Below are 25754 nucleotides of genomic sequence, written 5' to 3' on the forward strand. Positions count from 1 at the left end.
CACATCTATTCCGAGGTAGCGGAAGGAACCAACCTCCCATGGTATCGGCAACACTGGCAACAGCTCCGGAAGAGTTCCTCTGTAGCTACCCAATGGGAATATGCTCAATTTTTGGGGGGTTCACCGCTATGCCAGACAGTTCCGCATACCTTTCCATTACCTCCAGAATATACTGAAGATTTTCCTCTGGATATTTCAAATATAATAGCAAATCGTCAGCATACAGGGATATTAGGTGTTTCTCACCCCCTACCTCGATGCCTATCATGTCATATTGTTGCCAAAGTTACACTGCCAGGGGCTCCAGGGCCAGAATATATAACATCGGGGACCAGGGGCACCCTTGTTTGGTGCCTCTGCTAAGTTTCCACCTCTCGGATATCACCGCTCCTGTACGAACCCTAGCTAGCGGCTCACTGTACAGCAACTTCGCCCACCTAATGTAGCCCGGCCCCATCCCGTATTACCTCAGGGCATCCAGCAACCACGACCACCTGACTGAATCAAAAGCTTTGACTGCATGTAAGGACACAACCGCCATTTCACCCTCGCTCTTGCTCCCCCATTCGACCACCCGGCGGAGTCGCCTATGGTTTAGGTTCAAAAGGCTTATGACACAAGGCGGTGAGGACTAAATTCAGATCCCATTTTGGATGAGGAAGCCTAAACGGTGGAAAGAGATGAAGACCACCTGCAAAATGTCTCTTGATGACTGGATTTGCCAGTGAAAAAGTGAAACTGTCTGTAGACAGATAGGCCGCAATGGCAGATAGCTATGTCCTGCATGATAAGACATGGATGCCAGAGGCTGCAAGGTCTGATATAAAAGACAAGACACAGTCAAAAGAAGCCTGTCGGGGATCAAGCTGTTTAGCTAGACACCAATGACAAAATCGAAGCCCTTTGCTCTTTCACTGAGCCCTCATAGAAGGCTTACGTACTGCCTGAATTATGCGCATGTTATCCTCTGAAAGGTTCAACTGCGCCAAGGACCAGAACTCCGTTACCAGGCTGGCAAGCTGAAGGATTGTGGGGAGGGGTGCCACAAGTGGTGATTGCTCTGGTGAAGGTGGTCTGGAATCTCCGGCAACCTGATCGGGTTGAACACCGACATGTGCTGCAGTTCCGAAAACCAGAACCGGGGTGGCCTCCAAGGAGCTATAAAAAGGAGAGTGCAGCTGGAAGCACTCCTGAGTTTGCAGATCGACCGATGAAGCAGCGGCAATGGAGCGAAGGCATAAGGCTTTCATGTTGTCCCAAGTGATCTCGAGAGCATCCCCCCCAAGGAAGACACTCCGAGACCGTTACTGGAAGCACAAAGAGGAAGTTTCCTGTTCGTTGAGGTTGCAAAGAGGTCCACCGCTGGAACACCCCATTGCTGGAAGATCTTGGTGAGACCATCAGTGTTCATCTCCCACAAGTAACTCGCTGCAGATTGGCAGCTGAGGGAGTCTGCCGCAACATTGATGTGGCCCGAAATGCGCACTGCCTGATGCCAGACATTGTGCTGGATTCCAAACTTGGATAGCTAGATCAACCAGATGAGGGGACCTGGTGACCCCCCGTTTGTTGATGTAGAACATTACAATGGAATTGTCTGCGCGGATTCGAACCACACTGTTGATAATAGGGGGCTGAAAAGTCTTAAGCGCCAGAAAAACTGCGAGAAGCTCTGGGTAATTGATATGGGACAGTCTGTCCTGGGGTGTCCACAAATCAAACACCTTGAGGTGAAGCAGTATCACCGCCCCACCCTAGAGTCTGTAGTAACCGTTACTTGTGGGCAGGGCTACTGGAAGGAGGTTCCCGCCAAAAGGTTGCTGGTGGAAGAACACCATTGAATATCCGCCGTCATGGAGCATGGAACTGGAATCATCTTGGAGTCCAGATCTGTAGCCTGAAACTGAGCAAGCTGAGTTTGCCTCATTTTCAGTCATGCAAGAGGTAGAGCTAACACGCAAAAGGCCGACATGTGTGAGGACTGCAGGAAAATCTGGCATGTGGTTGACAGGTCTGCAATCCTGTCCTCTGTCAGGAACACTCTGGTACTGAAAGTATCCCTACGGAAACCTAGAAAGATCAGTTCTTGAGCAACCGTCATGAACGATTTCCGCCAATTCACCGACGGACCGAGATGAAACAGGAGCTGGAGGAGTGACTGAAGATTGGTAGGTGCGGATTGTGGGCAAGGACTGCCCAGGATCCAATCGTCCAAATATGGATATACATGAACTCCCTGCAGTCTGAGGAATGCTGCGATGACCGCCATCATTTTTGTGAAGACATGCAGTGCTGAGCTGATACCAAACGGTAGCACTCGATACCGGAAGTGTTCCGTTCCCACAGGGAACCGCAGATATTTCCGATATGGGCTCTAGATCAGGATATGCATGTAGGCGTCCTGAAGGTCTACCACACTGCGCCAATCGACCTTCTGGAGAGAGGTCTCGAGGATAGTGCGCAAACCAGCCTGGTTGGGTTTGGGCACTGTAAACAGACAGCCCTCCCCTTGCTGCTGTAAGGGAACAGGCTCCACTGCTCTGAGTTCTAGAAGTGTCTGTACCTCGGCTCTGAGGGATGGCGACCCAGTCTGCTGAAGAGGAGGGTGAGAGGGTAGTGTAGGAGGGAGGGGCAAGCGGAAGCCCGCCGGGGCGACGGACAAAAACCATCTGTTTCTGTGAGGTCTGCCACGCCACCACGATGAGACTATATTCGTCCTCCCACTGGAGTCTCATGAGACTGATGGAAAACATAATTTAGATGGTTTACCGGTGGGGAGACCACCAGTTGCTGAAGAGGAGGCCTTTGACCGAGAGAAAATCCGGCCACCTTGCCTTTGCTGCTTGCGCGAGGCCCACCAGCAGGAGCTTTTGCCCGGCGCACACATCAGTCCTGGAACCTTCTGAAACCAGAGAAGGACCTCATTTGAAACCCTGACCTCCGAGCGTAAGCTGCTTTAGCTGGGTGATTGGCAAGGACTGAATTATTTAGCCGTTTGCGTGCTTGCTTTCGTTTTGGCGAGTTCCTCATCAGTAGATGAGTGGAATAGCTCCTTACCTTCGAAGGGAAGATCAAGTACTTTGTCCTGAGCCTCCTTCGAGAACTTTTTAGCATGCAGCCACGCTTGGCGTGAGATGTGTACTCCAACCATAAGGCCCCCAGCAGAAGTGTTGCTATGATGAGCCGCAGCCTGCAGCAGGTCCTGAGCCAGAACTTTGGCATCTGATAAGACGCCCTTAAAATCTTCGAGCCCGAGGTGGAATACATTCCTGAAACTCGGCAAGCTCCTTCCACAGCTTGAGATTAGCAGCCGCCAGGACGACCTCAGGTGAAGAGCAGAATTAGAAAATACTTCTTTTCCAATGGCATCAAGGAGCTTGTCCTCCTTGGAAAGGGCTCGAGACGCTGCAGTGGAAGATGTAGAGGACGGCTTAGACTGGAGCATAGCTACTGCCACCACCGTCGATGAGGGGAGTGAACATGCAGTCAAGGGTATGTCTTCTGATACGTGTAGCTTGTAGTGAGCGTCAATTTTTCTGTTCACATTCTGCCCGCAAGGAGGTTTTTCCCAGACCTTGCAGACTTCGGACATCCTTTTGAAGGAAAAGGCCTGTGCGCTCCTGTCTCAACAGTGTACGGGCTCCAGAAAGAGCACTTGCCTGTGGAGCCGGAGGCCCGAGTATTGGAATATCTATCAACGCCATCATACCCACTATCCGGTCATGAAAAGCTCTGATAGATCGGGGTGGGTCGTCTCTATATCTTGGTCGCTTCATCGTCATCCAGTGCAGCGGGAACAGAATCTTGATCCACAGCACGTGGCACCACAGACCCCATGGGCGGACTTGACTGCGCAACGGGAGTCTTAAGCACAGGTGAAAGTAGAGGCAACGGTGGTAGTGGAGAAAGGGGCCCCACTGGAAGAGGAGGTGGAGGTGGCACTACCGGAACCTGGACAGGAGTGTCCGAGCAGGTGGCGGCTCGGGAGGCTTAGGATACATTTCTTTGAATAGATCCTTAAAGTATGCCTTCATCGGGTCAGAGTGCATAAGGGTCTGGAACTTGCCAAAAAAACGCATCCTCAGAAGAAGGCCTAGTCACCGGAGTGGGTAGAGGTCCCTCTGAAGGTGCATATCCCCAGGATTGAAAAGAGGCTGGTTAATAGGACGGCCCTCCACCAGCTGGATCCACGTAGACCAAGGGAGCGGACGTAGGAGAGAGGAAGACTGTGTGGCAGCGGAAAACGAGCACGCCAATCCATCAGAGGGCAGAACAGATTCCTATTATCCACATTACGTGGAAAAGGCTGCTCAGCCGCAAAAACAGGCCCCTCAGTACCAGCCATTGAGAATGTTGGTGTGAGAAAGGTAGTCAAAATGGCCACCGCAGACCGCGGGGTTGGACCGCCATTTTGTTATTGCCTGAGGAGAGCTAAGTCACAGGTGTCAGTGAGGCTGTTGTCACCACAGGGGCTTCAGGGGAACTTATGTTCCATTTTAGCCTTGTGATAGGGAACCTCGAGAGAGCCGGTGCTAGCTGATCTAGAGCGCTTTTGCGACCCCTTAAGAGTCTGCTGAAGAATTAGCCCTCAGTGAGGGAACCTCGGCTAAGCTGGTACTTGAAGACTTAGGGTGTTTGCCCACCTTCTTTGCCCCCTCAGCAGATTGGTTCAACAACCGCATTCTGTGTGGGAAGGCTTAGAGCACTCATAGAATGCCCCTCGAGCCTGCCGGTTTTAGATATAGCCCCTAGTAGGGGATCCTGAGGGTAAGCCCAGTGCTTTTAGTCGCTTTATCGGAATCCTCTCGAAGAGTCTCGGTACACTTAGTTCCAGACACTCTGGCATAGACAGAAGAAAGAGGACTGTGGAACCAAAACAGGAATATGAAGGACAAGGGAAGAAAAAGAAAAAATTCCCCAAGATGCAATTGCAGCCGACTGCGCAAAAAAGACTTCAGGGCGATGCCTGGGGCGCAGCTCCGGAAGACGGGGCTGCTGTCACGTTCGGTGGCCCTGCTTAAAAATAATAGCGCTGGAGTAATGGGATCTCTTCTAGATCGTTTTAGGAGTAGTCTAGCCACTGCATTTTGGATGTGTTGTAATTTCTTCAGGTGGTGTTCCGGCATCCCGAGGTAGAGGCTGTTTGCATAGTCGATTCTTGACATGATGAGGGTGACGCTATTGTCAGTGTTTTGTGGGTGAAGGACAGGAAAGGTAGGATTCTTTTTGTTGAGCGAAGGAGGAAGAAGCGTTTCTTAATTATTGTGTTTACTTGTGGTTCTAAGGTTAGTGCATTGTCCATTAGGGCTCCCAGGTTTTTTACTACTTTTGATGGTGTGGGCGTGGTTCCCAGTTCTATTGTCCAGGGTATGTAGGTGTTATTCTCTTGGTTTTTGGATATAAATCATGATTTCTGTTTTTCCTGGGTTGATTTTTAGGTTGTTGGCGTTCATCCAGACATAGATTTTAGACATTCTCCTACTGTTGAGTGATCTGCTTGTGTATCTTCGATTTTGTAGATTATTCGAGTGTCGTATGCGTAGTTGCATTAGCAGAGTCTGGTAAATGTTGAAGTACAGTGGTGTTGGTGAGGATCCTTGTGGTACTCCACAGTCATTAACGCGTGGAGTAGACTTTAAGGGTTTTATCCATACAGTTTATGTTCTGTTTGCTAAGAATGATTTAGTGCCATGTTAGTTATACCTATATTGTCTAATCTTTTGATCAGTGTGTCATGGCTTACTGTCTGGAAAGCTGCCGAGAGGTCCAGCAGAATCAGGGCCGAGGTTGTGTTGGAGTCAGCGTTTGTTTTTAGGTCGTCCCAGATGGATAGGAGTGCCAATTCAGTTCCTCTTGAGGGTCTGAAGCCGACTTGTGCTTGGTCTAGCGTGTTTGTTTGTAAACCTAAGTTTCTAGGAGTTTTGCCAGGTAGGGAATGTTTGAAATCTGCTTGTAATTGGAGAGGTCTTTCCACATCGCAACTTGTGTTCTTAAGAAGTAGTTTAATATATGCCGATTTGAAGGATCATGGTACAGTCCATGTTGAGAGGGACAGATTCAGGAGATTTCTGTAATATTCAGATGGAGTTCCTTGTGCAAGGATTGATTTGTAGATGTCTGGGGTGGGGGTGCAGAGATCCATGGGCGATCCTGCTTTCTTGCTATGTTTTACAAGCTTGACGAATGTCTCTACTGATATTTGCAGGAAGTTTTGGAGTTTGTGCTCTGGCTCCTCGTCGGATCCGGTTTGTTGTGTGCTAGGATTGGTCGTTCTGTTTTGTATGATTTGTCGCATGTTGTTGATTTGGTTTTTGAAGTGGTCTGCCAAGTTGTTGCATAGTTTCTGTGAAGGTATTTGAGTGTTGTCGCAACATGGTGGGTTTCTCATTTCGTTTAGGATGTTGAACATTACTTTTTGTCTGTTGGTGGCTTTGGTGATTGTGTCCTCATTGTGCCTTTTCTTTGCCTTTTGATTTTCTTCTTATACGATCGGATTTGTCTGTGCAACTGAGTTTTCTTATCTTGGTCATATTCTTTCCTCCATTCTAGTTCTAGCTTCTTGTTGTTCATTTCCATGGTGCTTAGTAGTGGGGTGAACCATTTTGCCAGTGCTCTTTTTCTTGAGGGGGTAAATGGTTTTTCCGGGGAGATGTTTTCGATTGTACCAGCAATCCATTTATGGAGTAGCTCCACTTTCCCGTCTAGGTCTGCCTTCTCAAGTTCTGTCGTTGAAGGTTTGGTCAGTTCCAGTTGTTCTATTAGGTTGCTTGCTTTGACGGTTTTCCAGTTTGTTTTTGTGGTGGTTGGGAGCTTGAGGGGCTGGATTGTAGCTTTGGTCTCTAGTGTGATCACAAATGGAATGATGAGATGGTCGCTCCAAAGTATTTGTATCGGCGGCGCAGTGGTGATACGTTTTTATTGGCAAAGATTGCAACAAGGGTGTGCCCCACCAAGTGAGTTGCTCCTTTGACCAGCTGTTATAGTTTCATGGTTGTTAGTTGTCCGATTCGTGAGTTTGCGTGTTTTTTTCGTCGAACCATAGTTGAAGTCCCCCAGGATTATCAGATGGTCATGTTGAATGGCTATGTTGGTGATGGCTTCTATGAAGTTGTCGAAGAAAGTTTCATCGTATGTTGGTGGTCTGTAAACCAGTAGGAATTTAATGTTTGTTTTTGGATTCGCTGATAGGTGTATGACCAAGGATTCTCAGGTCATGATGTTTAGAGGTTTGTCTGTTTTATTTAATTTGTACGTTTTCTTGGAATGCTTTGGTAAGGCCTCCCCCTTTTTTTCCTGTTTAACCGAAGGCATTTGAAGTTGGTGCAGAGGCAGCTTTGGAGTGTGATTTTGTAGTTGTCGTCCAGCCATGTTTCTGTGATGAATAGGATGTCAATACCGTTGTCGCAGACCTATCCAAAGAGCTCTGCTGAGTGTTTTGACATGGACCCTGCGTTGATTAGGTTGCAGTGGATTTTTATGGTATAGTTTGGTTTGTGCTTTATTATCAGTGTTGTCTTCTGACTGGTTTCCTTCCAAGTTGGTGTCTGGTTGTGGTGTTGGTACAGTTGTATCTGTGTCGTTGTTGAATAGCTCTTCTAGGTTAAGTCTTGGGTTTTTGTTTTCATCAGGTTCCTCTTCTAAATTATTTGGCTGTTGAAGGGAGGGTCCTCTTGTGTTGGTGATGTATGGGGTTAGGGCGTCAAGCGTGTTCTTGTTACCTCTAGCTTTGTCTGTTTTTGTCTGTTCTTCTGCCGCATGGTTGTGTTTGGTTGTCAGACTTTCTTTCTTGAATCGTTCGTTGGGTCGGTTTGTTCCGGTGAGTGATTATTTTCGGTCTTGACGATGGGGGTGTGTTCTGCAGTTGTGGATCTTTGGTGGTGTTCAGTTAGGTTTGTTCTCTCTGCCTTTTGTCTTTCTTTTGGTCCAATTCGTTTTCACTGCATTTTGCGTTATTTGGCAGTCCGCTGTGGGGTTGGTGTCGGGTTTATATTTCCTTTGGGTTTCCTTCGGGTTGAGGTTGCAGTTATTGTTACGATTGTTATGATTGTACGGTTATACGCATTTTTTCTGATTGGTTTTGTTCAGTTCTTTGCTTCGTTGTGTTTGAGTGTGGGTGTGGTGTTGTTGCGCAGTCAGTGTTTCATGCTTAGTCCGGCTGTCTCGTGGGGTTGGTTGGGTGGGGTGGATTTGTCAGATAGAAGCTTGGGCGCTGTCTGGTGGTGCGATTGCTAGATAACTTGTGTCTGGTTCAATATGTGGCTAACATGAGACAGACTATGTGTAGTTGGTGGCTGTGGGGAATAGGGATGTAACGGTATAACGGTATACCTTTAAAGATACCGTGAACCACTTAATTGAACAATAATAACCGTCACATTGTTTATACAGTTATACCGTTTATACCGTTAAGTGTGCTTTTCAATCTGATTTGGAAAGGCTGCAGTAAGCAAGTGCTGCACAGTCTTGGTCTTGCACTGTTGGATGTGCCATCTGCCAAGTAGTTTCAGTTGGAGCAGTTCTTAATGCCATTCCATAAACCACACGTGCCTGACACAAAATCAATATGTTAGCAATAGGAAGAATAGATACAGTGTCAAGAAGGAAAAGGGGTTACTTTGGGTTGGCGGCTTTGGGGTTTATATATTTATAATGGATAATGTTCTCTAAACATATGACAATGGGGGATTTCCCTGGTTCTATCATTGAATTTACATATAATAAGTCACACTGCGAAATTCACTAATCCCTGTGGGTATTCCCTGCTGCCATACCAAAGGGTAACATGTCTATGATTACTTAACACCTTTTGGCCTGAGCCTAAATGACCACTTGAGAAAAGCAATTCAGTTTGCTTTGCCAGTCGCCACAGGGCTCCCCCCCCTTCCTCCTCTCCACACGTGTGTTTGTGTTTGGTGGAAGCAAGGGGTGGCATTTCAGTGGAAAGTATGTTGAAAACCCCAATTCTGTCCCTGGGTGTCTAGTTTTGTTTGTGATGATAAATCTGACAATTTATGACCTTTTAGAAAATATTTGTTAAGGTTAGTCAACTCCACCTGCTATACCGTGATAACCATGATATACCGTCATTTGGTAAGAAGGTTATCGTACCGTCATAAAACTAATACCGTGACACCCCTAGTGAGGAAGGTCTAGTCAGGGTTATATAGCTAGGGAAATTCTGGTGCTGTCCCAATGTGGCACTCTCTGGATGTGACTCAAGGCAACATTAACAATTCTCTAGGGTGTGACGCAGGCTAATGTTCACAGCACCATCCCAGTATGGCAGAGGCGAATAATCACAGTACTATCCCAGTGTGGGACAGGGTAATAATCACAGTAATATCCCAGTGTGGCATAGGCCAATAACCACAGTACTATCCCAGTGTAGCACTCTCTAGATGTGACTTTAAGGCCCTGTTATCAAGTATGCGAGGGTGTTGACGCTGGCTAATGGTCACCGTATTATTCAAGTGTGGCACAGGCTAATAATCACAGTACTATCCCAGAGTGCCACAGGCTAATAATCACAGTGCTAGCCTGGTGTGGTGCTTTCTAGATGTGATTCAAATCAATATGGACAATTTCTAAGGGTGCGACGCAGGCTAATAATCACAGTACTATCCCAGACTGGTACAGGCTAATAATCACAATACTATGCTATTGTGGTGCTTTCAAGATGTGATTCAAATCAATATGGACGATTTCTAAGGGTGCGACGCAGGCTAATAATCACAGTACTATTCCAGAGTGGCACAGGCTAATAATCACAGTACTATCCCAGAGAGGCACAGGCCAATAATCACAGTACTATCCCAAAGTGGCACAGGCTAATAATCACAGTGCTATCCCAGAGATGCACAGGATAATAATCCCAGTACTATCTAGAGAGCCACATGCTAAGAATCATAGAACTATCGTGGTGTGGTGCTTTCTAGATGTGATGCAAATCAATATGGATGATTTCTAAGGGTGCGGTGCAGGCGAATGATCACAGTACTATCCCAGAGAGGCACAGGCTAATACTCAATGCTATCCCAGAGAGGCACAGGCTAATAGTCACAGTGCTACCCCAGAGAGGCACAGGCTAATAGTCACAATACTATCCTGGTGTGGTGCTTTCTGGATGTGATTCAAATCAATTTGGACGATTTCTAAGGGTGCGACACAGGCTAACGATCACAGTACTATCCCAGAGAGGCACAGGCTAATAATCAAAGTACTATCCCAGAGAGGCACATGCTAATAATCACAGTACTACCCTAGTGTGGTGGTTTCTAGATGCGATTAAATCGGTATGAACAAATTTCTAACAGTGCGACGCAGGTTAATGATCACAGTACTATTCCAGTGTGGCACAGGCTAATAATCCTAGTAATATCCTAGTGTGGTGCTTTCTGGATGTGATTCAAATCAATATGAATAAATGTCTAAGGGTGCGACGCAGGCTAATAATCACAGTACTATCCCAGAGTAGCGCAGGCTAATAATCACAGTACTATACAGAAAGCCAGAGGCTAATAATCACAATACTATCACAGTGTAGGCAAGTTTGCTGTGTGTCAGAGCTTCCAGGGTAGAGTGATTACTCTACTCCCTCCCCAGGTCACTCCTACCTTAATAGTTGCTGCTGGTTGATGGCTGGCCACTGGCTTCCCCTGCTGACACCCATAGACACAGTATGGAGCCGCCTCTGTAGGAGCCGCACTTTGCCTTGGGGCCCTTAGCCGCAGGGGTTGCCGGGCAGAGGGCTGCCCTGAGGAGGTGAAGTAAGCGCAGTCTTTGGACCAATCAGGGGTGGGGCGGGAGGAGGGAGATACAATGGGAAAGTGGTACCGGGGAGAGGGTTGGGTGGCAACGGGGCTGGGGCTTCTAATTAAATATTTTTTTAAAAAAAGGAAAAAGGGCCCAAGAGCATCTTAGATGTTCCACACTCACCTGCTACGCATCCAGTGAAGGTGGCGAGCAGGGTGCAGTGCCGGGACTAGGCCCAGGCAGCAACAGGGTCTTCAGACCAATCTGGGCTGGGGGGTGGGGGGTGAGGATGGGAGGCAGGAGGAGAGAGCTACAACGGGGACGTGGGACCGGTGAGAGGGTTGGGTGGCAACGGGGCTTCTAATTAAAAAATTAAAAATGGTGGAAAAAAGGCCCAGGAGGGTCTTAGATGTTTCCCCACTCACCTGCTACGCACCTAGTGAAGGCGGCAAGCAGGGTACAGCATTGAACAATATAGATATATACAACTGTCTCCGCTATCTGTTCCCAATTCCCTTCGCTGACAGAGGGTCCAACATGTTCCCCTTTGGAGGTCAATCTCTTCCCTGTTCGCATTGACACAAAGGTCACCTCGACGTTGTACCAGGTGCTAACTGCATTTGGGGCCCAGGAGCTGACATGACTCAAGGGTAAATGGGAGGGGGACGTTGGCCCACTAGATCCGGAGGAGTGGATTGAGGCCCTCATGTTCCCACGCAAGTTTGGGATTGCTGCAAGACTCCGCCTAATCCAGTACAAAATCCTACACCAAGTTTATTACCCACGGACAGCTCTGGTGAAATGGGGAGAGGCAGATGGAGAAATTGGTTTGAGGTGCGGGAGGGAGGCGGGTACTTTTTTTACCACATAATATGGGAATGTGTACAGATTCTGGTCTTTTGAGGGAAGTGCATTCGTAGGTTAACACCACTGGTGGGATCCCGGGTGCCAAGTGACCCAAAGGTGGCCTTGCTGGGAATCTGGGGATAGGTGGGGTTCACCAGATATGAAATGACATCTCTCTCTGTGACACTTGGACTGGCTAAGAGACTTATTGCTGCAATGTGGGGCTCAGCGGATTGCCCCGGACTCAGACGATGATCTGCAGAGGTTGATAGATTTGTGTCACACAAAAGGAGAGTGTATAATGCCAGGAGCTGTCCTCAGAAATTCCATGCGGTGTGGGGCAGGTGGGTGAGGGAGAGATGAGATAGGGGTCAATGTTTTCCACCTCCTTGCTATCAATCTGGTCTGGCTGGGCATCACTTGGTTTTCCAGCTGTGGTACGATTTTAATTTCCTTGGTGCTTCTGTGGTTGTTCTACCAAGCAAGTCAATATGTTCGTACATTAACCAATGTTTATTTCAAAACAATAAAAAGTTACATTAAAAAAAAGAAATCCTACTTCTGTGTCGCTTGTTCAGTTGAACTGCAACATGAACATTTAAACCAGATTCAGCATCAATCGCCCGATGTCGAAAAATCGGTATTTTCAAGTGGAAATAAAAATAATTGCGTACCACTATTAAAGAAACATTTTATTCATGAGATGAGAGCATTCAGTCACCATGCTAAGTTCACCCTGATTGTTCTAAGCCATCACATGTATTTACGGTTTACTTCCTGCTACGCAACCTATTCCCATCCGGAATAGAAAAGCACTATCTACATAAACTTTGAGGTCCAAATCAGGGTCTGCGTACTGTGGACTTTCTGAACCGACATCTAAGACAGCACTAAGTGGCATATCGCCTAACTTATAGATGCCCATAATCCATACTCATGGACTTCCTTTACCTACACTAAGGGTCTGGAACCTTTGCCTGTCCAGAGGTTTTGGACTACATATCCAATCAATCCCAGCCATCAAAATCAATGGAGAAAAACATCAGGAGAGCCATGTTCCAGAACTACACCAAAGAATGGGAAAACTGGATGACTCCTACAAAATCCATTGAAGATTCTTTTTATTTCCAAGTTCAACACCATAGGTAATAACATTACATCTACAACAAGACGTACCACCCAATTCAGGGTGTCATTTTACATGCAAAGGGACCTACACAATGGAACCTACAAAGTGCCAATGTACAAAACAAACTTGATGTATACTCACAGCATGTCCAGTCAGAACAAGTGAATGACGCTTCACCAACGACCCAAAATCTAACACATCGCATCAATGCACCAACATGCTACCGACTAGCAATACTATCAGTTGGATCTAAATCAGCCAAGACAGCCTTCATTGCATCAACATCATCTGGTAAGGACATCCTTCAGTCATTCTTAAACAGGATCTGTTATCACTTCAAATTTTTTACTGGAATTCTGAAAATGTCTATTTTTTGCACTTCTTCCTACAAATAAATGTGCATGGAGATCCCCTGAAGCCCCATGCCTAATTAATGCCCCTATCCCACTTTACCATGTATATTTGCAAGAAAAAATGCAAACATTTGACAAAAGAAAACCAACATTTTCGGGTACCCAGGGATGGGATTCAACATTTTTGTCATATCCCTTCTAAACACAACAGGCAATTATATACAATATTTACTAGTCTTTGAGACCGACAGACTCAGCTGCCCCACAATGGAATTAGCAAAATCAAGTCTAATATACATCTATATAGGATACTGAGAGAATTGTTGACAAACTAAGTACCATCATCAGGATGGCCAACTAAATGCTTGGAAAAACATGGGCTAAGCATTGTGTTTCTAAAACATTCCATACTTAATAATGCTGGGCCAAAACACCATGCTGGTACGGAGCACAACCTTATCCTTATGGAAGGTGAGGAACGGATGTTCCACAGACAGTGCTTGGAGCTCGCTTGCTCGCCTTGCCGATGTCACTGCGATCAGACAGGCGATTTTCCACTAAAGGTATTTGAGATCGGCAGTGGCCATAGGTTCAAATGATGTATGGCACAACGCAGTGAGTACCACATTCAAATCCCACTTGGGGTCAGGAGTATGCACCGGCGGAAAAAGATGCAGAAGACCCAGCAAAATGCCTTTTAATGACCAGATTAGTCAAAGAAAAGGAACAGCTGTCTTTGGACAGGTAGGCTGCAATGGCAGATAAGTAAGTTCTGAAAGACAAGACACGAATGCCTGTGGGACACGAAAGATAGGACTGTGTGACCCTAGGTATGCTACGGTTGAATTTGCTTAGCTAAGCACTAGTGCCAAAAACAGAGCCATTTGCTTTATATTGAGACCTCGTAGGAGGTTTTCTGGCTGCTTGGATAATGTGCATATTGTCCTCGGACAAGTTAAACTGCGCTAACGATCTGAATTCAGGCACCAGACCGCCAAGCTGAACAATTGTGTGAAGGGGTGCCACGTCTGGTGAAAGCACTGGTGAAGCAGGTCGGGAATCAACAGCAATCTGATCAGAGGAACAATCGACAGACGCTGAAGTTCCGAGAACCAGAATATGGCTGGCCACTAAGGAGCTATGAACATGAGAGTGCAATTCGATGTATTCCTGAGCTTGCAAAGAGACAGATGAATCCGAGGCAGTGGCAGGAAAGCATAAGCCTTCATTTTATTCCACGGGATCTCAAGAGCGCCCCTAGGGAGGATACTCCAGGACTGTTCCTGGATGCATAAAGAGGAAGTTTCCTGTTTGTAAAAGTCGCAAAAAGGTCCACTTCTGGGGTGCCCCATTGGCGAAAAATAGCTGAAAGAACATCCATGTTCAGTTCCCACTCGTAATTGGCTGCTGTCTGGCGGCTGAGTGAGTCTGCAGTTACATTGATGTGACCCGGAATATGTACAGCTACGAGCCAAATGTCTTTCTGGATGGCCCATTCCCAAATTTGAATGACAAGGTACACAAGGAGAGGTGGCTTGGTACCACCCTGCTCGCTGATATAAAACATTGCCACAGAGTTGTCCGTGCGAATACGGACTACCTTGTTCGTGATGGACGGTTAAAAAGCTTTTAGCGCCAGAAAAACAACCAGGAGTTCCAGATAATTGATATGAAACTGGCTATCCTCAAGTGTCCATAGATTGAATACCTGGAGATGATCCAATGTCACGCCCCAACCCAGAAGGGAGGAGTCTGTGGTAACCGTCACTTGTGGGCCGGGCTCCTGAAAGGAAGCTACAACTAAAGGTTGTTGGTCGAGGACCACCATAGTGGATCCGTCATCATGCAGGATGGAACTGGGATCATCTTGGAATCCGAGTCCGAAGCCTGAGACCAAGCGCTCCGAAGAGCCAACTGAGTACGCCTCATGCAAGAGGAAGGGCCAGCACGCAAGAAGCCATGAGCCCCGTAAGTCTCTGAAACCACCAAGCCGTCATATGCGAAGACTGGAGGAAGAGCTGACACATGGTGGATAGATCTGCAATCCTGTCCGCCGTTAGGAACACCCTGGTATTGATCGCATTCCAACGGAAACCCAGGAAAATCAGGTCTTGGGAGACCATCATGGAAGATTTCCGCCTGCCCAAGGTGGAACAGGAGCTGGATGAGAGACTGGAGATTGTTTAATGCCGTCTGTGGACAAGGACTGCGTAGGAGCCAGTCGTCAAATATGGATATACATGAACGCCCTTGTAGCCGGAGAAAAGCTGTGATGGCAGACATCATCTTCGTAAAAACACGCGGCGCTGAGTTGAGACCAAAAAGGAGCACACAGAACTGAAAATGTTATCCTCCCAGAGAGAACCGCAGATATTTCCGATGCGGCCTCCATATCAGGATGTGCATGTAAGCGTCCTGAAGGTCCACTACACTGAGCCAGTCACCCTTGAGAAGAGAGGACTTTATATGGCAAGGTGTGATCATCTTGAATTTCTCTTGGGGAAAAGAAAGATTTAACTGGGAAAGATCGAGGATAGTGCGCGGGGCCAGTCTGGTCGGGTTTGGGCACTGAACAGACTAGAGTAGAAGCCCTCCCTTTGCTCCCCAAGGGGAACAGGTTCCACCGCCCTGAGGTCTAGAAGTTTCTGTACCTCGGCTCAGAGGGAGTGTGTCCCGATCTGTTTGAAGTGAGGGGCAAGCGAAAGCCTGCCCGAGCGATGGACAAAACCCACCGGTCTTCGGTGATGGTCTGCCATGCCTCCAGGTGAGACGAGATTCGTCCTCCCACCGGAGTCTCGTGCGACCGACAAAAAATATAATTTTGCTGATTTGACTACCTGCCCCTGGAGAAGAGGGTGAGGGCATAGAGAAAAACCAACCACCTTGCTGTTGTTGTTTTCGGCTGGTCCCGCCAACCGGAGCTTCAGTTCAGCGAGCACGCCGATCCTGAAACCCCCTGAACCCAGAGAAGGATAGAGTCTGGGACTCTGACCTTTGTGTATAAGGGGCCTTAGCTGGAGCTTTCGCCAATACTGATAAAGAGTTGGCGTTTTGGGTACTCGCTTTGGTCTTTGTGAACTCGTCGGTAGAAGAATGAAACAATTCCTTGCCATCAAAAGGTAGGTCCAGTACTTTGTCTTGAACTTCCTTTGAAAACGTTGTCGTGTGGAGCCACGTTTGGTGGGAGGTGTCAAACCCTACCATAAGGTCTCAAGCTGAGGTATCTATGTGGTGTTCCGCAGCTTCCAGCAGATCCTGTGCCAACACTCTGGCGTCCGGCAAACCGGCTTTAAAGTCATCTAGCCTATCTGCAGGAATGCACTCCTAGAAATCAGCCAACTCTTTCCATAGCCTCAGATTGGCTACTGCCAGGATGAGCTCAGTGTTGGCTTGACGAAGTTGGAGAGCCGAATTGGCAAAAACCTTCTTGCCCAAGGAGTTAAAAAGTTTATCCTCCTTGGATAAGATTTGGGCCGCTGCCGTTGAAGATGCAGAGGTCGGTTTGGACTGGAGGGTGGCCGCAGCCACCACCGTTGAGGACAGGAGCAGACATCTCCTCAGAGGTGTGAAGCTTGTATTGAGCGTCAATTCTCTTGTTGATGTGTAGCCCAGTGTGGGGTTTATTCCAGACTTTGCAGGCCTCAGCCAAGAGGTCTTCTGGAGGAACAGGCCAGTGCACTCTTGAGGTGACAGGGTAAAGGCTCCTGAAAGCACCGCCTCCTGAGGAGTGGGGGCCTCAGGTACTGGAATGTCAAGGAGGGCCATCATATCCAGGACCCGGTCATGGAATGCTCTCACCGAGCAGGGCTGCTCAACGCTGTCTTGATCCGCTTGAGGCTCATCCAACGAGGCAGGAGCAGAAGACTGGCCAACTACGCATACCGCCTGAGGTTTTAAAGTGTTGTCCCGGTCCGCCGATGTCTTCTCTATAGGAGACAATGGGGGCAGAGGAGGAAGATATGGAGGAGGTCCAGAAGGAAGAGGTGGAGGGAGTGGCACCACCAGAACCTGAATCGGAACAGTCGGGCCGAAGGTGGGACAGGAGGGTCAGGGTACATTTCCCTGAACAGACACTTAAAATACACCTTCATAGGGTCAGAGTGCATGAGCATCTGAAACTTCCCAAAGAACTCATCCTCAGCAAAAGGCTTTGGTGTAGGTACAGGCAGAGGCCGCTAGTGAGGGGCATACCCCCATGAACGCAAGGAGGATGGTTGCCATGAAGGCCCACCACCAGCCTGGGATCACGTAAATCAGTGGAGCCAAAGCAGGAGGTAGCGAGACTGTATGCGGCAGCAGTGTCAAATGACGGACACAACGGATTTCTGTTGTCCACATGGCGTGGAAAAGGCTGCTCAGCCCCAAAAGGAATGCTCCCAGAGCCAGGCGGCGTGAACGTCTGTGTAAGAGAGGTATCCAAAATGGCCGCCGTGGACCCTGGAGGTTGGGCTGCCATTTTGTCAACACCTGAGGAGAACTGCGTCACATGTGGAGATGAAGCAATTGTCTCCTCAGTGGGGTCAGGGACTTAAGCAACACGTTAGCCTTTACACAAGGATCCTCGGCACAGCCAGTACTGGGTGGTCTCGGATGTTTACTGGACATCTTAGAACCAGCCACAAACTTAGCCTTCAGTGGAGGAACCTCAGCAGAGCCAGTAATGGTCCGTGACCACCCTCTTTGCCCCCTCGACCGAACCGGTACCACCACAACCCTGAGCGTGGGATGGTTGAGGGATATACCTCACCGACAAGACCTTTAAAAGGGTCTCTCGGATCTGTCGGTACTGACCTTAGCCTCAACAAGAGGAACCTCAGGTTTTAACCCGGTACGTAAAGCTCCTTCAAGGGGTGCCTCGAGCCGTGACTCGGTATGGAAAGCTCCAGAAACAGAGACCTCAGGGCGTACCCCGGTATCCAGAGCCACAGACGAGCTGGGCTTAATCTTAGCACCCAAATGGTGAACCTCAGAACGATATCCAGTACTGGCAGGTTTGCAGCAGGAACCCTCAGAGAACACTCTGGTACACCTATTAGGCCCCTGGGGCACCTCAGGGGAACCCCTGGTGACAGAGCTACACGAGCCCCTCCAGACCTGGAAGACCCCGGGAAGGAGTCCCCTGGCCATGGCGCCCAAAAAGTAAAGAACTTACCGGGCGTTTCTTTTCGTTGATGAAAAGCTGGAAAGGAGGTGGAGGAACGCGCTGAAACACCTCCTCCCACCGAAGATGATGCTGTAGTGCCCAGAAGGAGAGGGAGTCGCAGTAGGAGCAAGAATACCAACAATGTCCCAGGCCTAGGCACTCCAAGCAAAGAGAGTGGGGTCCACCCTAGCGAAGCGACGCTCGCATGAAGAACAGGACACGAATCCCAGACTCTCCAACATAGACGGAAGACAAGAAGACCGAGGAACCTGAGCAGGAAGGAAGGACAAAGGGAATAAAAATAAAATTCCAGTGATGCTAGCGCGTTCAGCCCCGTGCACGCTGAGAAAGGACTCCAGGGCGATGCGCAGGGCAGAGCTCAGGAGGGCGGGGTTACAGCCACGTGTGGTACCCCATATAAAAATAGAAGGACAAAAGATTTCACTTTTTAATGCTTTTTTACAAAAGTGCTCCGGTCCCGTCCCGAAGGACGGAATGTGCCACAAGTATGGAGGAAAGGGGACGGGACGTAGGAGTATGTGATTTATGTTCACAGAAATGCATAAAGCACAACTCAACAGTAGATATCAAGGCCCTGGATAGACTGAAGCAGCAGTGAGAGTTAATCAGGAGTTTTCAGTTTCGCCCTAAATAAGAAGTAATCTGTGAAGTGCCCCAGTTCTGCAGGAAGCGAGTTTCATGGTCTTGGCGCCAAGGAGTATAGCACCCTCAAATCCAAAAAAACCTGGAAAAGCAGAATGTTGCAGCGTATAGCAGAGGACCTATGAAGGCCAAAATAAAAAGTACCCTGATCATGGAGTGCTTAGAAATCGAAATGCTATACAGCGAGCAACAGGAAGTGTTTTGAGATTTGACAGATGTAAAGATACACAGTCCCTTCTGCCAATCCCATCAATGTAGACAGCGTTCTGATTAAGAGGAAGGCACCTCATAGAGAATTTAAGAAGGCCACAGTAGAGAGAATTGCCATAATCAAAACAGAAGTAACTATCTTGTTCACAGCCATTTTCAATGCTTCAAAAGAGAGCAACAGGATAATTTTCTGAAGAGCGAGTACATGGAAAAAAGCAAGCTGCAGCAACTGCCCCCATCTGAGGTTTAAAAGAGACGTTAGGAAATTTCAGTTTGGAAAGGTTTAGAAAGGTTTTCAGTGAGGGGAGGACACAATCCTAACTCATGTGGCCGTAGGAAAGAGGACCACAGTGAGGGTTTCCCTAATATGGTAAGGAAATTAGTGTTATCAACGTTAGGTTTCAAGTTGGTCTTCACCCAATTATAAACTGCTGTTAGGCATTTGCAGAGAAGGACTGTAGTGGATTTCATGTTGCCTTGCAGCCAGATCATAAATTGAGTATCATGGCATGAGTAAAGAGCCTAAGGTCAAAGGATCCATTAAGTGCTGCTGAAAGTTCTACACAAACATTGAACATTAATGTTGATAAGAAGGAACATTGATGGATATTTCATTCACCAGTCTTACAACCTCTTACAGGCAACGACCTGTAAGAGGTGGTAAGACTGTTGGGTGAAATATCCAGTTGACTACGTTTTAAGGATGATGAGATCCACTGAAGAGCAATATCCACCACTGCCTACTCTTTATAAAGCTATGCGCTTTGCAGCATATTGAAAGAAGCTATGAGCTTTTCCTGATCAATTATTAGAGATTAAAGACGCATGGGAGAAAAACCAGAAGGATCAAATGTCAATATATATTACATGGAAGTAGGCTTGAATCTCTAAAGCACTGTCATTTTATCCCATTTGATTAAAAAACGCTCCATCTTCCTCACAAGCTGGCTGGCCCACAATGACATTGAAACAATCAGAGATACCATTCAGTTAGAATAAAACTATTAGACGGAGCATTTATTTATATCTTTAAATTATGGGACGCTATCTTGGCCATGTTGCTAAGCATTGGATCACTGGCATGTGGCAAAATGATGAAATGTAGCATGTTTTATTGTATTTGCATTACGTTACATACAAGTCATGTCTATACAGTTTACGCAAACTAAACATGGTGGCACCAAATAACAAATTAAGTAATAAAATGGCCTAGACCTGACTGGTAGCAACATTTTTCAGCATGGTATAGTAGCCAGACAACACCTTTTACAGTAGGTTCACCACACCACAGCCATGGTATTCCATCTGAATTAAAGTCTCTCTACAAATACAAGCTTTCATTTTATTGGTAATGACATTAGTGTGGTTATCTTGGTGAGTAAACCAAACCATTCATGATCAAAATTCACTCCACATTCTACACAGTGGGCCTCATTACGAGTCAGCCGGTCTGGAAATAAGAGTGGCGGTAAACCCGCCGCCACCGTTGTTTCCGGACCGGTTGATCTCGAGTTCTGCAGGCGGGAAGTGTCAATCCCACCAGGTCTGACCTGGCGGGTTTAACACCACCCGCCTGGAGGCAGACGTGGAAACACTGGCACCATTACAGCATGGTGCCAGTGTTTCCAATTCCCCATTCCCATGGAGTCAAATGGTCCATGGGAATGGGGATTTACCGAATTACGCCTCCGGAATTACCGGGTCACCGGGGTTGTAATGCCCCGGCGATTCCGGGAATCAGGTGGCGGAATGATAATACGAGCCGGCAGTAACCTGCCGATTTTTCTGGCTTGGTTACCGCCGGACTCGTAATGAGACCCAGTGTCTTTTATGCAGACTCTAGGACATTTATCGAAACACAATTGTCTGCATAATTAGGAACATAATATCTCCAGTTAACAATTTTAGAGGGTGTCAGAAACCACTGTACAACAATAAAATGCTTAATTGTTGTATCAATACTGACAGCACTTACACCCAGACTTAAAAGGAAAGTTTATCATCATGAATTTTTTCAATTCAGTTTGAAAGAGCAACTGAAAACGAAAAATAGTCACAAAATCAAAATGACTGCTGCTGGTCTTTTGTCAAGAAGAAGGTGTATCATTATGTTCCACTAAATGGGTCGTAAGGGAACAAACGCTGATGGTCATCATTTTGCAAAAGTATGCTTCTGGTAGGTTTGGACTATTGATTGGATCACTGCTTATGACATAACTGTTTGGGAAGCAACCACGTCAAAGCAAGGAATCAAACTCTGATGTCATCTATGGACAACGTTGCTTTGGATGGTGTGGCCAGATGACGCTTTAGTTGCCCATGACCCTCTATTTGGAAAGCACTGGTGTCAATTAAATTAAACAAACTCTAATGTCATTGCGCCAGGGTGCGTTCCAGGAGGTTAGTGACAAATTAGTTCACTGCTTGGGAAGAAATTAGACAATGAAATTAAACAAAATGATGCTATGTGACTAAGACTGCAACATGCATGGTTCTGTAGGGTTCTACCATCTCAATGTTGACGATATTTCGGGAGTACCAGAGTCAATGAAAGAAGACAAACTGTAATGTATTCTTTGTTGGGAGTGAGTTCTGGGGACAGAGCAGTTTAGGGTTGCTAGTGACGACATCACTGTTTGTGAACCAGTAGACCCCATGCAAGAAAAGCAATTCTGACGTGAGCGCTGTGCAACTATTCAATTATGCACTATGGGGTTTCATTAGAGGCAATGCAAGGACATACTCTCAGGCAATGATTATATTAATTTATGTTACAGAGGTTTAGCAGCACGAAAACAATGAAACAAGATGAGGTCATCAATATGGAAAAGTACGCTGCAGGATTTCAGCAATGCTGAAGCCAATGCAAGAAAACAAGATGATGTCACCACTTTGCGCCGGTATGTTTCAGAGTTCTAAGCATTTGATGGTGCCAATTTCAGAAATATACATGATCAGAAATATGTGTTTAACGGAAAAAGGGAAAGAGTGAAACTTTACGAACCAAGGTGTATGAGACCCATGCTTTTCACGCAAAATAAAGTTTACTGTTTGTTACACCAACAAAAGTATAGTTAAAAAATAACCAAGACATAAAATACACACCCAATGGCACAAACAGGAAGATCACTCACTAAAGGACCCTGCTACCAGGATGTTTTACAGCAATATACTGTGGTTAAATGTGTGCTGGGAAGATCTATATATAGTTATAGGTCATGGCCTGGATACTCATCAGCAACGACCCAGCCATAAATCCTTCCAATAAGATAAAATAAATTCTACTGATTTGGCTGATAAGGACATTATTTATGTGGTATGAGACTATCAGGTTTGTGTGGTTCCCTATAGAGATAGTCAATTAATAATAATAATAATGATTTAGCATTTATATAGCGCTATGAACCCTCAGACATCTGAGCGCTGCTTATTATTACCCACGGTGTGTGGTGCTCATTTATCGACATCGGAAGCATGAAAGGCTGAGTTTGGCCCTGCCGGGATCCGAACCTGCATCAGCAGGCTCTGCACAGATGTCAAAGCGAGAGCTCTACTTGTTGTGCTATCGGACCGGCTATTGATATTATTGCGCCATAGTCAAAGCATAGGTGCAAGGGAGCGCCTGATGTTTCTCAGCACAGCATGGTATATTAGAGAAAAAAAACTACAACAGCATTAGCCCCAGTACAAACCATTATCAAGTATGCAGTCTCCCAACCACCACAGCACCTTGAATCCTGGTAGTTTGTATTCTATGTAAAATGACCTCCATCAAAGAAAGTCTGCTTATTGCTTACTGTATTTAGTAATTACTTTGTGGCTGTACTGCTCAACAGGCACATTGATGACCAGAGAAGCCCCATTGTGGTGTGCTTTACATAGTCATGAGATAGTAGTTAACACATTAAATTGAACAGGTGGGAGGTGGGGAAGCAGAAACAGTAAATGTGACAAAGCCGGAGAGGTATTCTATAAATAAATTAGTTCGAAATTAAACAGGCCTCCTTTCCACAAACTAAAATGGATACAACTAAATTATAATTCATGGAACCCTTCCTAAAGACATAGTACAAACACTCACTGTTCAAAGACGCACAACAACATGCCCTCACAAAGCCACCAACAAAGAATAAAGCCTACCATGGTAGGCCATACACCAGTAGACATATTTAGTAACCTGCCTTACTTTAAATCCATATACGGGATAGTTGCTTCTGTTCATGTGATATTTTGTTCTCTTATAACTCTAGTAGGTCTGTGCAAATGATTTCAGTAAAGTGATCGACTGCTTCTCAAAGTCAGGTATGCAAGGCCAACAGGCTACTCCACAGCTACTGAAGGGACCCTTACATAGTTTCAACAGACTTCGTATTACACAAGCTACCCTGACATGACACTCAACAGACCTACAACTGGTCATCAACAGACACTCACCCAGCCCCACACCCCAAGTGCTGAAACAGAGCAAACCAATACAGTACCTTCCTGTGGCGGCCTTTGAAGACGACTGCAAAGGCTCCATGTCCTATGAGGTCTTTTCTACTGTACTCAAAATCCCCAACCACCTCCATGGTCAAGGTGCACTGGTCTTGGAGACCCAGAAGAGCATCAATGACAAGGTGGTTCTTGCTCTCTCAAAGGTTCCAGCACCTTTTCTCTCAGCACCAGCCGGGACAACCCTGCCCAGCTCTTAGACAAATCTTCTGGCCAGGGGGCTCTGACCATGGTGGAACCCAGGATAGGCAATCCGGTGAACAACAATGCCAAGTTTTTATTCAGTTGCTAATGTCTGGCTCCAGAGCCATACTGCCTTGAAAATAAAAGACCACGGTGCAGGTTGGTCATACTGCTCAGAATTCCATCCGCTCGGCAGAATGCATCTTCATGTTGATCAAGTAAAAAATAACCTGGGTTGCCCCATTTTTCGCAGGGACAGGCAGGTTGCACTGCTGGGCATGCTGGCATCCGCATGGACACCTACGTAGGACCTACTTGGCCCTCTTTCTACCAGGAACCCTGTCTCTCATACAAACAGTCGTGTGGTACCCTCCAAATCCTTGTTTGCATGTAAGTACAAGCTTCAGTTGAGCATCAGTGTAAATCTGTTTTCAGGTGAACAGGTAGGTAAGCATGGATATTGCAGATAAACATGTGTCGGCTTTGTCATGGAGATGTGCTCCCTGATTAACGAGAACCACTCGCACTCGGGGTCAGCATAGATGTCGGTCGATTTCAATGAAGACTGGTGTGCAGGTTCTAGGGCACCAGTGCAATGTTTATAACAGATAGGACATACGATTTAGATGAACACTGCTGCACAGGTTCTCCGCGTATGCCTTTTCAACAATGATCAAAAGGCACATTGGTCAACACGAAAGTCCTTGGTGTCAGATTCAGTATTGCACAGGTTCTTGGCTTTCAGTGAAAGTTAGTTCATACATTTTGATGGATGCGTACCAAGTAGACAAAAGCAGCCATGGTTCCCGTGCGTGTGCTCTAAAGTTTCTACTAAAGACTTGCGGATAGGGTGCTATGGATGTGCCAGAGATGTTACATGCTTACTGATGGAGAGCTGCCAATTAAATCACTGGTTTCAGATGCACATTAACAGGTGTTTTCATGTATGTATCACAAATGTCACATGGTTGCACATACCAGCATTCCAACGCACAGGTAAGAAAAGCCAGGCAGTTTTTGTATGCTGCTAGGAGGGTTTCTTGCACTTGCCCAGTAATTTCAGCAATGCCCCCGAAACAAACGTATTTACTGGTAACCTTGTGGGGCTCCCTTGCCCTTCAGCAGTTCCATACACGCTGGAATACCAGAGATAAAGGGTCAGACTGAGGTTGGGGGGGATTCTCCATGAAACTTTGAGGTCAGCCGCTATAACAATCCAAGAAATAGCACAGCTATCCCCACGAGGAGCCAACCCCTGCTGGAGTGATTGGATATAGAGACTGCTCCTCCGCAAGTCATGCCTGGTGTGAAAGCCGTGGCTCCCGCCTTCAAGCCAGAGAAAGCCTCTTCAGCTCTTCCAAGAAAAACTAGTGCAGGGGCACGTTTCCGTTTCCATTTGATGAAAGAAATCCGTCAAGGTCCAGACAGCTGTATGGATAAACAGCAGCTCCTGGCACTATTATAGACATGAAAGGCGACGTGTTCGGGTACATAACTCCCAAATCGCGTTACTGATTAAACGCCGCCCTATATTTTCTCTTTTGCATAACACGGATATCTAGTTCTCGTTGATTTCGCCAGCTCACGGTGCGTGGTGCTGCCTGTTTTGTAGAACGTAGACATCGCACGAAAGCCCTTTTCGAACAAAGACTGCTGGCTACGAAGAGGTTCCAAAATACTATCCTTCCCAAAGTCCGCTCTCGGCTCAGACGAGGCTGGACTGACAGCGCAGACGCTGCGACGCGACGCTTAAATAGGACGCACGTCTGGATCCGAAATATGTGCTCTTCCGCACCCGGGGAAGGAGTCCCTCGCAATTCATGACTGCGAGCCTCCTCCCAAAGAACGAATCAATTCGCAGTGCCGCGCGCTGATGTAAACAAACGACCTCGGATGGCTGGTGACTTTAAGAGCAGCAGCTCAGGGCAGCGTACAACCGACAATGTTGTGTCAAATCAACTCAATATTTTTTTTTCAAATA

General features: G+C 46.9%; 1 protein-coding gene across 2 annotated transcripts in view; it reads right to left on the minus strand.

Annotated features, from left to right (window-relative positions):
* ULK2 (unc-51 like autophagy activating kinase 2) overlaps window positions 1-25518 on the minus strand; it is an 801072-nt gene extending 775554 nt beyond the window's left edge. For both annotated transcript variants that reach the window (XM_069615186.1, XM_069615185.1), the window contains exon 1: window positions 23578-25518. In XM_069615186.1, coding sequence (XP_069471287.1) covers window positions 23578-23667 — 90 coding nt within the window. In that variant the 5' untranslated portion in view covers window positions 23668-25518. The remainder of the gene's footprint in view (window positions 1-23577) is intronic.
* Window positions 25519-25754: the final 236 nt, after the last annotated feature.

This window comes from Ambystoma mexicanum, chromosome 9, assembly GCF_040938575.1.
Source record: "Ambystoma mexicanum isolate Mex_15411 chromosome 9, UKY_AmexF1_1, whole genome shotgun sequence".
Classification (NCBI taxonomy): domain Eukaryota; kingdom Metazoa; phylum Chordata; class Amphibia; order Caudata; family Ambystomatidae; genus Ambystoma; species Ambystoma mexicanum.